This window comes from Dendronephthya gigantea, unplaced genomic scaffold (assembly GCF_004324835.1).
Source record: "Dendronephthya gigantea isolate DGI-Jeju-01 unplaced genomic scaffold, DenGig_1.0 000020F, whole genome shotgun sequence".
Taxonomy (NCBI): Eukaryota; Metazoa; Cnidaria; class Anthozoa; order Malacalcyonacea; family Nephtheidae; genus Dendronephthya; species Dendronephthya gigantea.
The window spans coordinates 1,505,803-1,518,290 of NW_021163030.1; the positions used below are offsets into that span (position 1 = coordinate 1,505,803).

At 35.7% G+C, this 12,488-nt stretch overlaps 2 protein-coding genes across 3 annotated transcripts; one reads left to right on the forward strand and one right to left on the reverse strand.

Moving 5' to 3' along the window:
• Positions 1-465: 465 nt before the first annotated feature.
• On the reverse strand, positions 466-6,807 carry LOC114521417. The gene is made up of 11 exons (XM_028541867.1): positions 6,599-6,807; positions 4,377-4,461; positions 4,107-4,250; positions 3,666-3,772; positions 3,495-3,553; positions 3,152-3,303; positions 2,087-2,815; positions 1,895-2,004; positions 1,696-1,754; positions 1,139-1,284; positions 466-651 (listed from the first exon to the last, which is right to left on the reverse strand). Exons 2-11 carry the CDS (start codon positions 4,438-4,440, stop codon positions 611-613), a joined length of 1,611 nt encoding a protein of 536 aa, XP_028397668.1. The 5' UTR covers positions 4,441-4,461; positions 6,599-6,807; the 3' UTR covers positions 466-610.
• A 1,128-nt stretch (positions 6,808-7,935) lies between these two features.
• LOC114521514 (cathepsin O-like) lies at positions 7,936-12,217 on the forward strand. 2 transcript variants are annotated; one of them, XM_028541983.1, is made up of 12 exons: positions 7,936-8,693; positions 9,021-9,129; positions 9,243-9,342; positions 9,461-9,517; positions 9,794-9,971; positions 10,205-10,290; positions 10,598-10,636; positions 10,748-10,845; positions 11,118-11,192; positions 11,332-11,424; positions 11,726-11,777; positions 12,126-12,217. In XM_028541983.1, the coding sequence occupies exons 1-11, from the start codon at positions 8,505-8,507 to the stop codon at positions 11,758-11,760; spliced, it is 1,059 nt and encodes a 352-aa protein (XP_028397784.1). In that variant the 5' UTR covers positions 7,936-8,504; the 3' UTR covers positions 11,761-11,777; positions 12,126-12,217. The 2 variants fall into 2 exon arrangements, with proteins under 2 accessions (XP_028397784.1, XP_028397783.1); XM_028541982.1 differs by lacking the exon at positions 12,126-12,217 and having other exon boundaries at positions 7,939-8,693; positions 11,726-11,817.
• Positions 12,218-12,488: the final 271 nt, after the last annotated feature.

Consider the following 12,488-nt stretch of genomic DNA (forward strand, 5'->3'; position numbering starts at 1 on the left):
GATAAATAACCATATCTTTGACTACGTTGCCATACCATACAACTTTCATGCCATTTCCCTGATATGCAAATTTTATAGACCGGCGGACAAGCTACGATGAACAAAGCGACGGTACATCGACACCACGGCAAATTAATAAAGTCGACACAAGAAGTGCGTGCTAACGAAGGAATCTTGCGTCAACACGTTACTGTTACACATGATGTGGAAATTGCGCAACAAAAACTGCATACCGCAATATCACGTGACTACATCCGTGATAATGCCGTGAACATCACATCTGATCAAAAGATTCCCAGTAATCAACGAGATTTTATTCGCGCAGATTTTATTCCCACTTGTCCGCAAATGCCCTTCAGAAACATTGTGTTAAAACTGTGTGTATCTGAGTCTTGAATCCAAAGGATTAAGCGGGCAATTTTTTTCACTTCGACATAATGACAACACTCACTGATTACAATTTTCTTATATTTCAAAAACATTTAATTTTCATTAATAAATTATTTAATATGTTTGTCAAAAGTTAACAGTTCCTGAGAGAAATCAAGGTACATGACCTCATCAGATAAAACCAAATCAACACATGAGAACAGGTTTTTGCTTCTTGCTTTTACGATTGCGAGTTATCACTCACGGCCGGTTTCTTGTTATCTAAAATAAAATCAAAAGAATGATCATGAACTTTATTTAGCCGGAGGCGGGTTGGGAACGATCTAATCAAAATTCTCAGGCAACAATGCGGGAGTAATTCTGCAACCACTGGTTTTGTCATTCTCGTACCCAGAGCCCTTCTTACGCGCGGTCTGCTTTCGTGCGCCATAAATCTAATTAGCATTGTTTAGATTTTTCATGATGTTATCCAGACCTTTCTTAGCTGAAAAACTACTGGGGAATTTACCCTCTTTTGTCACTGTGAAAATCAGTCTCATCATATCGTTTGCCTACCTAAAATTCTAAAATTGGTTGTAACGTCATTCTTGATTCTTGAAATATATAGCTGTATTTAATCTGCTCGCCCGCTAATTCTTGCACATACAAGAAGCCTAATACTAACTTTACCCCAGTGGTCAAAATTTGTGGAAAAAACTGCCTGATTAGTAATTAATAGTTCATTGACTATTTAGACACGATTGTTTACCTTTTATTTCGAAAAAGTCTGAGTCAACAGAAATTCCGGCAATATCTCCGGTTTTGACAATCTTTCGTAATTTTTCGGTTGAATCTTTCTGGCCGCCATTGAACTGAAGAAGAAATTCCACTGTTGTGTGTCCTTCATCAGCTTGTCTGGAATGAAAATCAGTATCAAGGAATAGAAACGTGTTAGGAAAATGTTATTTAAAAACTTGTGATTTGTGTTGGATGTGAAATAGTGGTAGATTTTTTATTTTGATTCGTCTTGATCTTGCTTGCAGCCAGCCTGACGACTTAGTTCCGCCATGCTAATACTTTAGTGTTCATTGGCTGTGAAAAATATTATGATACTCTTAGTTTACATCCGTCATTTGTCAAAGTAAAGATAAGCAGCGACTGGATGAATACTAGGTTTCACAATGATTCGGATAAAATGTGAAAGAGGAAAATGCCCCAATGTGTGTACGGCGCAGACTACAGTGCACGAACGTCACAATATGATGCAATATCTCGCGTATGGATTAACAGTACCGGATCCAGGCAATGGTGATAATTTGTACTTACGATAAGTCCTTTACTTTGATATCTTTGATATTTTTGTCATCTTCCAACACTGATTTCAGCTAACATTACAGAAATTGCTTTAAAATGTCGTTCATTTATTATGCAACGTAGGAAAACTAATCCTATATATAGTTATCCTTAGTTTTAAGGTAGAACCTATTGCTTGCTATTACAGATTAATCAGATTATTTATACTTACTCCTTTCTCTAAGTTCCCCGCTAACATTTTATATTGTGGAGTATCGTGATTGCTAAGGAAAGGAAACCAAGCTTGATTCATTTTGATCGATATATCCCCTTCATCAGAATCTAAATCAAGTTAGAATTTTACATTATAATTAAGATCATCGTAATACTTCTACTAATTTATTCTGAACCATAATATTCTTACCCAGCAGTTGTGGTGACGTGTTTTCGACAGGTTTTGGGCTAATTTGTTCATTCTGTTTGCCATCGTTCAATTGACCATTTTGGTTTTGAGCACCATTGGCAGCAGTGGCAGACGGGTAAGGTATGTTCTGTGTTGACTGGGATGTGGATTGTTGTGCTTCTGGCAGATACGCTGGATTCTGATCTTGAGGATAATTTTGGTATTCCGTGTTTGTTGCCTCAGTTTGATATGGGCTTTGTGGTTGAGCAGACGTAGATTGGTTATCCAAATCTTGAGCATTGTCCTTATTCTGATTCTGTACTTTATCTTCTGCTTGTTGTTGCTGCTGCTGTTGTTTCTGTACTTGAGATGTTCTTTGATCGTTGGATTGCGGAGATTGTTTATTATCCTGCGCGCTTTGGATTTGCTGTTGGTTGCCCTGGCGTTGTGTAGAACCTTGAGTTTGACTTGAAGCCGGAGGTTTCGCCTCATTTTGAGGTTGATTTGAATTTCCCGTCAAAGCCGATGGTTGATTTTGAGTTTGGTAAATATCATTCGGCAGATTTTTAGGTTGATCTTTATTTTGACTGCTAACTGTCAGTGGGGTTTCATTTTCCTGTTGTTTTGTTGCAGGGTTCGGATTAGACTGTTGTGCTACGCTGGGATTATTTTTTAGGATATTTTCTACATTAGTAGTTTGCTGGTGTTGAGTTTGTGCTTTCTTGTCCTCATGTTCCTTAAATAAGGTCGCTAAAAACAACGATATTAGTATTAAATCATTCATGAAGAGACGTAGAGGACGGTACCCGCAAATCGTATCCGTACAGTCTGCAACGCTATTAACGATTCGTGAATGAAGAACATCAGCGTCACTAATTCAGTGAACGAACACTTTCAGGTTCAAAGAGCTCACAGGCACAGAATCGTGATCCCCCCCCCCCCCCCCCTTCTCGTTGGCTATGACCATTCTGTCAAGTCGCAATATTTCAAAATTTCAAAATTACTTTTATGGTGCGAGATTAGAACAATAATATAAAAAACATTGATTTGTGAATCACTGAACATATCATAAGAAACTTCTTTTACCTGGGGTTTTCATGATTTTGAAATAGTTTTTATCGACCTTCAGACTCGATACGTGACCACGTGAAACAACAAAGCGTATGTGTGATATTGGATTGTGTTCGCTCTTTCTGAAGTGGAAGCCAACTTTTGCAAGAATACCATCAGGTGTTTGCCTAAAAAGAAAATACACCGGTTTTATAACTTTAAAAAACGGATAGATCCAGCCGAAGAATTGTACAATAACTGAGTAATTATCATGCGTGCATAAATAGACGAACCTACCTAGGTCTAAAGTATCAAACAGCATCATTTTATTTACCAAGACGTTTCCCCGACCCATTTTTTAAATCTATAAAGTACTTACTTCAGATCAAGTACACGAGAATTGATAAATCGTCGATCTGCATTCATTTGCTCTAAAATCTGTTGAAGAAAAAGAATCACTACTACATGAACAAAATGTCACCAAGTCAATTAACAAACAGTGCTTGTTTGTTTTCTAGGTGAAAATCTGATAACACTTAATCACACTTACTGAATCAAGAACATTGCCCTGAAATAAACGATATGCACTTCCGTCTTTTTGGCTCATAGCAGGATTCCATTTTTGAAGAAATTTTATTTCCGCGGTGAATATATCGCCTATTAAAAAATTTAAACTTTTCAGTATAGTTTGCTGGTAGCATAATATTAAGATTGCAATAAAGAAGTGCGGTTGCCATTAAAGCATCTTCTTTCTATTGATTACAATACGCAATAGCGTCCTTTACTATCCGATTGAGTGATTGGTCAATTATTAGTAGATTACTGATAGGTCTAAAGGGTCTTCACGATCCAAATTAATTTATGTGGACTGGAGCAGTAAGATTAAGCATTATGCGCGGTCATCGGCAGACAACTGGCTAATGCGCATGCTCATTTTTCATTTAAGTGGACGGGTGGAAGCAGCACTGAAAAATGGGAACAAAAAACGTACTTTCAATCTCCTCGTCGTTAGCGTCTCTTTTTCGTCGAAATATTTTTCTTAGTCCGGCTTTATGGCGGTTGTTTATATCGTCGGACGATATGGCTAGTTTTAGACTTCTTTTTAGTTTCGCGGCATTTTTCCCCCGGCATTTTGCTGAAATAAAAAAAAATAGTAGCGTGAAGCATCAGCATCACGGCACAAAAATCGGACAAACGTGACGAGGATGTAAAATTTGAATTTTTTTTAATCAGAAAAATATTACCATGTGATAGAACGTACCTTCACAAGCACTTAAATATAAAACTCCAGTAAACAAAAATAATATGGCATTGAAATTCCTCATTTTGAGCGACTGAAGATTTTTCTGTAAAGATAAAAAACAAATGATATTGCTTTTATTCAGTACTAGTGAATTGTTTAAAGGAATGCGCATGCTCTATAGTTGCAAAGTATTGTTGGAATAAATTGTTGTAATATTGAAATAAAGTTAACTTAATAAGGGCAGTAGCGAACCCGTGCAGAAAGTTACGATATTTATTTAAACATAGTCCCCAAGTTGATTTGAGTCGTATCATAACCATAGGACTTGCATGGTGCATGTTAGTAAATTAAGATGGGTTTGTTTATAGTTTACGTTCATTTTACCAACATGTCCACTAAAGTCGCCGGCCGGTAATTAATAAAAGAAGACATATGAGGTGTATGGCTGCTCCAGCATTGTATACAAATAGATCAAAACTCACTAAAAATACGCTCTATACTTAGTCTATACACAGTGAAACAAGACAATCTTTGAATGTGACTTAGAAATTTTGTTATTATACTAATCAATGAGAAAGAAGCTACAACATTGAAAATCAAGCTATTGTTTCACTGAAAATACCGCCATGGAAAACTTATGAGAAGATTGAGATTTCCTACTCAAGGAATTTGGGTGTGAGATGAGCTTTTACAGGTGTAAGTCAGAAATTAAATTTATTCCTGTACATTCCTGTGAATGTATACGAACTATTGAATGATTTTATTATTATTTGTTATGACTTTATTATCTCTTGGATCGTGCATTTACTAATGTAGCTAGCAATAGTTTTCAATTAGACTTGTTTCGGAGAGCTCTTTTGTCAGTTGACAAAAAAAGTTTAACTGTTAATTAGGACATGTTTTCTTCAAAGAGCAAGTACTAGTAAAAAAGTGAGAATGGATAATTGCAATTGAATGTAACAAATATGAGACAAGAACGTATTCCAAGTACAAGTAATAAAGGTTCCACATGACTGCTCGGGGACAAAAGGCGTTTTTAACGGTCGATGTGGAAGCCAGCTGAAACTAAATTATACGAAAAAGATCAGGTAGTACACCCAGGGCTAAATAAATTGGTGACAGGCGAGGACATCAGCCATGCATGCATATTCGGTCATTAATGCAACTGCCTACTTGCTGTTTCCGAGCAATTTTGATTTTGCATATATTAGTATACTATGTGCCTAAATACATAATTCAGTACTACTTTTACAAATATATTCAAGTGCTGCATTCTGATTTATTGATTGGCTATATATAAGCTAAATTTATTATATATCTTCAGTGCTTGTTAGTGCGTGTACTAAATCTCAACTATTTAGCGACATTTACAGTTTACATTTACGATTACTCATAGTCTATGACTATGTATCATAATCCACACGAAGCACAACTGATGCACGGGAAGATGTACAAGAGGATCGTGCAATTTTATAATAATTGGTTTTTGGTGTTGACGTTCTCATTTTGGCAATTTTTACACCTATATGCTATATATTTTTATGCACATGCAAAAGTGCAAGCAACAGTGCCAGTAAAAAGCAGTCTTTATAGATATCAGTTCACACGCTCTGCCTCTGACTCTGGGAAATTCACTGGCAACACGGATCTTCACTTTGATTTGATTGGTGATTCTACCCGTGCCAGTGCAGCTCGGACATTAATTACATTTGACTGCTGGCATGGTCAGGAAATTCTGGATTTACCCGACTCGTATAGTTCAGTTGTATGTATTAATCAAAAACTCGATTATAACTGTTACTGTATATAGTACAACTCCTGCAGCCACTAATATAATTGCCATTGCCATTGGCATTGCTTAACAACTGCATCATTTGCTTTAGCAAGGTTTTAACGTATAATTTGTAATATGAAGTAAAATATTTTAATTGTTCACCTAAAGTATATATTAAATAATTTCCTCCGAATTTCTTCCAATAAAGTTGACGTAAATATTGACTTTGTATGTCAGGTTATATCGACACTGTTGTCAGTCCTATTTAGATAAACGATCCGTCTTAAAGTTGACAGACTTACTCATAAGTTAGTTAGATTGTTATAATAAGAAAAACGAAGCTACGAATACGGTATTATTAATTTGATTCAATATTATTCAATACAGTATTCTAATTCCTTATTACCAAACAAGAACTATTTAGGAGCTGAGGTCACAAATAAAAACATTTGAATATGATGCTTACCAATGATCCAAACTATCTACTTTGCTGTCATGCTGTATACCACATCACCAGATTTCTAACTCAGTTTAAGGAGGAACCGGTTTTGACGTACAAAATCAACTACCGAGGATAATTTCACTTAAGTTGTAATAACTGAACGCGCAGCCAAAACCAAAAGATGTCAGGAGTAATTTTGCTTGTTAAAATTTCATGTCGCAAAGAACAATGGCTAGGCAAGCAAAATCTATTTGGGTACTTGTTAGAAGACAGGTTGCGACTGGTACAATAGTAAATACAGATATTTTTGATAAGTGAACATTTAATCCCTGTTATTTCTAAATGGTCAACATATTGCATCATCCTGACGTTTCTGTTAGTGTTATATTATCTTGGTAAAAAAGACAGGATGCAACAAGGTTCTCATCTGTAAAATTTGAAGATTTCCCGAGCAATATTCTTTCTGTTTTATATAAACTTGAATTGATTGTTGTTTTGTAACCTGCTGTGGTTCAAATACTTGTTTGTTCGGGAAAAATTGCGAGAGAGTAGATTAATTGAGTTTTTGCTCTTCTGCTCTCACCACAAATGTCACAGGAAAGTCCTTATAGACAACCGTACGAAAAACATACTCAGCCAAAAAAGTTTAGACAGTTTAAGGATGCTTTCCAGTCTTGTTTTTCTCGTACCTGCCGGGCCGAGATTTCCGGCTCACCGGCTGCGTTTTCACTGGGTTAGCGTTGGACTAGGATTATAACTAGGCCATTAGGGTCAGAGTTAATGAATATGATGCGACAAATATAGCGAATAAGACCCTGGGAACAAAGGACTTTTCGCGAACAATCAGGCCTGACCAGGGCCTGACGAATGACATGACGTTTTGTAATCCCCGCCGGCGAAAACAATGCTTATTAACAGTAATGTAAACTTTAATTGTAAGACGATATTGTATGAAACTCTTTACTAGTTTTTAAAATCTCCATCTGTGAATGGTTTTTTGAACCAAAGCAGTCCTTGAAATCCGTGATGGCAAGAGGGTGTAGTCAACTTACCGAATCAACCTCGTACCCAGTCCCAGGGTATTTTCACGCCTTTGTCGAAAAGCAACAGGATCCCGGTAGATCAATAAGAAGATCCACTGGGTAGATCCACTGGGTAGATCCACGTATACTACACCTGATAAACACTTTGACATGGGAGACAATCCTTGGGTTAGGGTCGACAACTTGACAATACCTTGAAATCAAAGTGAAGGGTGACATTGCTGACATTCATAATGTTTATCAGGTGTAGAATATAATGTGCTAACAAATATGATATTATAATCATAATTGAGAAATATAATATATTAGTCTCCATGACTGGGGCAGCTATATATGACAATCAACCAGAATGCTGCAAACACAGCTGCAACTAAAGATATGCTTGTCAGGTTTCATGAGTACAGAGTTCCGTGACACAGACACAGACCGTATGCACGTATCTTTCTGTAGGAAAAATCAATTTGAATTAATTGTTTTCCTGTCTTCATTATGCTGAGAGCATATACCACATCTAAACTTAGCCGTTCTCTCCTTTCCAGGAGTTCCAGGCTGTGCGATTTCCGTCTTTTAATAGATGTGATTGAGTGGAAAAGTTACGGATGTGGAAATAGAGTTCATCAGTGATAAACACAGGACATTCATAACTACTCGATTGCATCTGCCAAAAGAAGTAAATCGCAGAAAAAATGCAACTGAGATCCGGCTTTAGGTTGTATTTCTGAGAGAGAAGTCTTCTATGACGTACTATTTAGTGCAATATTCAGTGCGTGTACCTGGTACTAGTTTTGTAGTCTGGTGTCTTTGGTCTGGTAGTGGTGACAGTTCAACTGGTATTGTTCACTCAGTGGTATTGTTCCACTGCAAAATGCATTGAGACTGAGTTAAAGATGTCGAATAACATCTGTTTGTTTTTCTGTTTTACAACATTCTTTATATTTCAAATCGGTCTTCATGTCACTGGAATCACGATCGACCAGGATGACTTGACTTTCCGATTTAAAGATTTTGTCACTCGATACAATCGATCATACATCAATAATCCAGCTGAATATCGATATAGAATGTCTGTATTTGAGGTAAGATTATTTGTTAGACACCATTGGGTAACCATTAATTCATTAGCTTTGAATTTGGACGACTAGCTAGCCTGGCTTCAAAATGTGCTCAACTCAAAAAAATGAGTCTCAGCTTGTCATGACAACATTTTTGAGATTTGGTATTATATTGGCATTGAGTGTGAGATATATTATGTGAGACAGAAGTGTGGCAATTAATGGCAGAAATTATGGGTGATGCATGTCATTGTATTTATCCATGATGAATAATATGCCAACCTGGAATGGTTCCACCATAGGATTTTGGTATATATTAGTAATGTAATTTTTAATGTGACTTGAATTCAGGCCAGTCTTAAAAGACAGGAGATGCTAAACAAGAGAGAAAAAGAGTTAAAAGGGAAAGCTGTGTATGGGATTAATAAATTTTCTGACTGGACAGAAGAAGAATTTGTAGGTGTGCCAGACAATTTGTTTTTAAATCTTCAATATATCAATATATTAATTCACAGTTAAAGATATCATGTTATCTCTGACTAACTGTTTGCTGACTTTCTCAATTATTTTCAGGCCATCTTTCAAAGTTCAATAACGGCTCATTATTATTGGATTCTGATCTACCATGTTGCTATGTAGTTGAACATGAACCATCACTTTTATCTTGGGATTGGTAAGTATAAATGATATTTCATTCAGTCTATTAAATTTTACTAATTTATAATGTTTACTGCATGTTGGTGCCTTGGAAGTGTATGCATTGTAATTTGATATTGAGTTCTAATTTTTAGGAGAAAGCATAGCAAGGTTACCTCAGTAAAAAACCAGGGGAATTGTGGAAGTTGCTGGTATGGATTTTTTTGTTCAGTTGTAAATGTAAACCAGGTTAGGGCAGGGATGGATCCAGCCTGATTTTGTAGAGGGATGCTCTAGCTTGGAGTACATGTCAGTCGGTCAATGTTTGACGGTTCTCAATTCAAAAGAAGATATATGAAAATATTTGCTTGCAAACCATTTCCTAGCAAGTGGGAATTCAGTCCTAAGGAATTTGGGGTTGTACTTGCCGTTATTCATCCAATTTGCTTTTTCCTACAATGAATTGTGACTAACCATTACATTTTTAGGGCATTTGCGGCAACAGGTGTTGTTGAAACTCAGTGGGCAATCGAAAAGAATCTCGCTTCTCCATTACAATTAAGTGTTCAAGAGTTTGTGTCTTGTTCTGGTAATGCTGGTTGTCTAGGAGGTTCAACAGAAAAGACTTTAGAGTGGCTTATGATTAGTAGATACAACAGTACTGGGGTTAGTAATTTATGAAGCCTAAGAGACAAGCTAATTAAAAGGTTCATATATTCATGTTAGCTGACCATGAAAACAATCAATTTCAAAAGAAACTAATAATACTGAACATGAATATTATATGAATAATTCAATATTTGCCCTCACTACTTGATTAAAGGCAATTTTAATTTTTATGTGAATAGGGCGAAATGTAATCTCTTTTGTGGGACAACTTTTATTGGATCTCATTACAGGATAAACCTGAGAAATACTACTTACTTCCTGCTTCAGAATATCCCTATGAAGAAGAAGAAAGTCCTTGCAGTTATGGTCATATTGAGTAAGTTAAATAATTAAGAGGTACCCTTCAATTTAATTTTCGTTTGGAACTATCACTACTATTTAGAACTACATTATGCAACTCTATTTGAAGCCCAAAAAAAATTCAACCACACAAGTAATGATCCAACTGTTTGTTGTTGCCTGGAAATACAAAATGAAAAAAATGTGCATTTGATTCAATCAATAACATATATATTATTTACATTGGTACCAATTATATACCTGTGTGCCTGTTACAATACAAACCTTATTATTGGAAAATATCTTCCTATGCATTTCCTCACTAATCTGGTATTTTATTTTAGACCAAAGACTGGGGCTCAGATCAAATGTGCATGCTATAGGTATGTATATATCTGTATTTCAAACAGTTATGCACCAATTTACGTAAAACTATTTGATTACTCGTAATGATTGATAATTACAACAAAACCCTGCATGTTTTTTTTCTACAGAGATTTTAAGGGAAAAGAACATTTTCTCGCAAACTACGTTCGTACGAATGGCTCTGTTGCTGTGGGCGTTAACGCAGTCTTGTGGCATGACTATATTGGTAGGTTGAGTCTAATGTGAATAAAATGAAAGAAAATTCAACACAAATTGCTGATTACGAAGGTATTGCACTTACAAAAGAAATTCATCGAGCAGAACTGAATATATGAATAACCCTCCACCCTCCAATTATCTTACTACTTACGGCCCTGTATTTTGCTCTCTGAAAAAGTTCACATTTGTTGAAACTGTTTCATAATTAAAAAATGATCCTAATTTGAATTCAAATCACGTGTATATTTACACTAACTCACTTTATAACATTGATCGCAGGTGGAATAATCCAGCATCATTGTACAGATCACGTTATAGATCATGCTGTTATAGTTGAAGGTTTTGATATGTCAGGTATAAATTAGCAAAATGTGTTTTATATTCTCACTGAAATTAATCTGGTATAATTCACTCCCAACCAAATAAAGTGTTTCACGATATCTGCAGTCGCTTATACAAATAATACAATATACAAATATGTTCTGATATTAAGGTGGAACTCCATACTGGATAGTTCGTAACTCGTGGGGAACAGACTTCGGGATTGATGGATATTTATACATAAAAATGTTTGAAAATATTTGTGGTAAGTAAAGTTTCGTTTCATATCTTAGGGAAAACAGTGTGTTTATTTGAATTCAAATTACATGGTGAATGGTCAGAGTAAAGCTCAAATATATTGCATCCATGGCATGTGATTAAGTTTTTTTTGGTGTAAAAACTATGACGTAAGATACCCGAAATACGAAGCCTAATTCCCAGGCCTTTCAATATGGAGTTATATTCCAATTAAGGCCATCAACAGTGAGCGAAAGAAATGATGTGATATAAAGTTCATTTTACTTGTATCTGTATTATCTATTAATATCATAAATTTGTTGTTTCAGGAATCGCTGAATTTGTTTCCTTTGTGAGAATATAACTGTGTATCCTTCGTGGGTACGTGAGTATACGTACGTGGGTACAATATAAAAGAACTTAAAAAATAGTTTATTAAATACGAAATCAAAGATTAGATCAGTATACTAATATAATATACACATCAAATTTCATTTCCATTACCACATTGCTAAAAGCAATAATCGTGACTTATACGACGTCATAGTGCCAGGGGCGTGGCGGACAAGCTAGGATTGGGGGTGTCATATGATATTGACCGACTTTTCTGATGAAAAATACTAACTTTTCCATTTGTGCAGGAGCTACGTTTTATTGACCCCCTTCCATACAGGTTTTTAGTGTTTTAGTGACCCTACCTATACTTGATTTTTCTTTATTTGGATATAGCCTGATCAATATGAATAATTAGGCTCCAGAAATCTAAAGATATCTGAACAATAAATGTGTAGGAAATTGGTCAACCAACATGACTAGCCTCGTAAATACTCCAGCACTTGTGTATTTGGTCAATTCAGTTCTTAAATATGGTGCTGTATTTTTCGTAACCAATAACAAAGCAATATGACCAACTTTATCATGGTGAATTATTGAGGGATGTGTCACATCCCTCACAACCCCCGGTCGCCGCGCACCTGCATGCTACCATCATCCCTAGTTAACTAAAGGAATGTAAATTTTACATAATTTAAACTATTGTAAATTCAGTGTTCATATGAATAATTTGGAGAGATAATGGCAGTGCTTTTTTTG

Coding starts and splice junctions, on each gene's coding strand:
- LOC114521514 (XM_028541983.1), top strand. CDS start 8,505: ATGTCGAATAACATCTGTTTGTTTTTCTGTTTTACAACATTCTTTATA. Junction 10,637..10,747: donor ATCAAATGTGCATGCTATAG/GTATGTATATAT, acceptor TTTTTTCTACAG/AGATTTTAAGGGAAAAGAAC. Junction 10,846..11,117: donor CTTGTGGCATGACTATATTG/GTAGGTTGAGTC, acceptor CATTGATCGCAG/GTGGAATAATCCAGCATCAT.
- LOC114521417 (XM_028541867.1), bottom strand. CDS start 4,440: ATGAGGAATTTCAATGCCATATTATTTTTGTTTACTGGAGTTTTATAT. Junction 4,251..4,376: donor ATATTTAAGTGCTTGTGAAG/GTACGTTCTATC, acceptor TTTTTATTTCAG/CAAAATGCCGGGGGAAAAAT. Junction 1,755..1,894: donor CGGGGAACTTAGAGAAAGGA/GTAAGTATAAAT, acceptor CTGTAATGTTAG/CTGAAATCAGTGTTGGAAGA.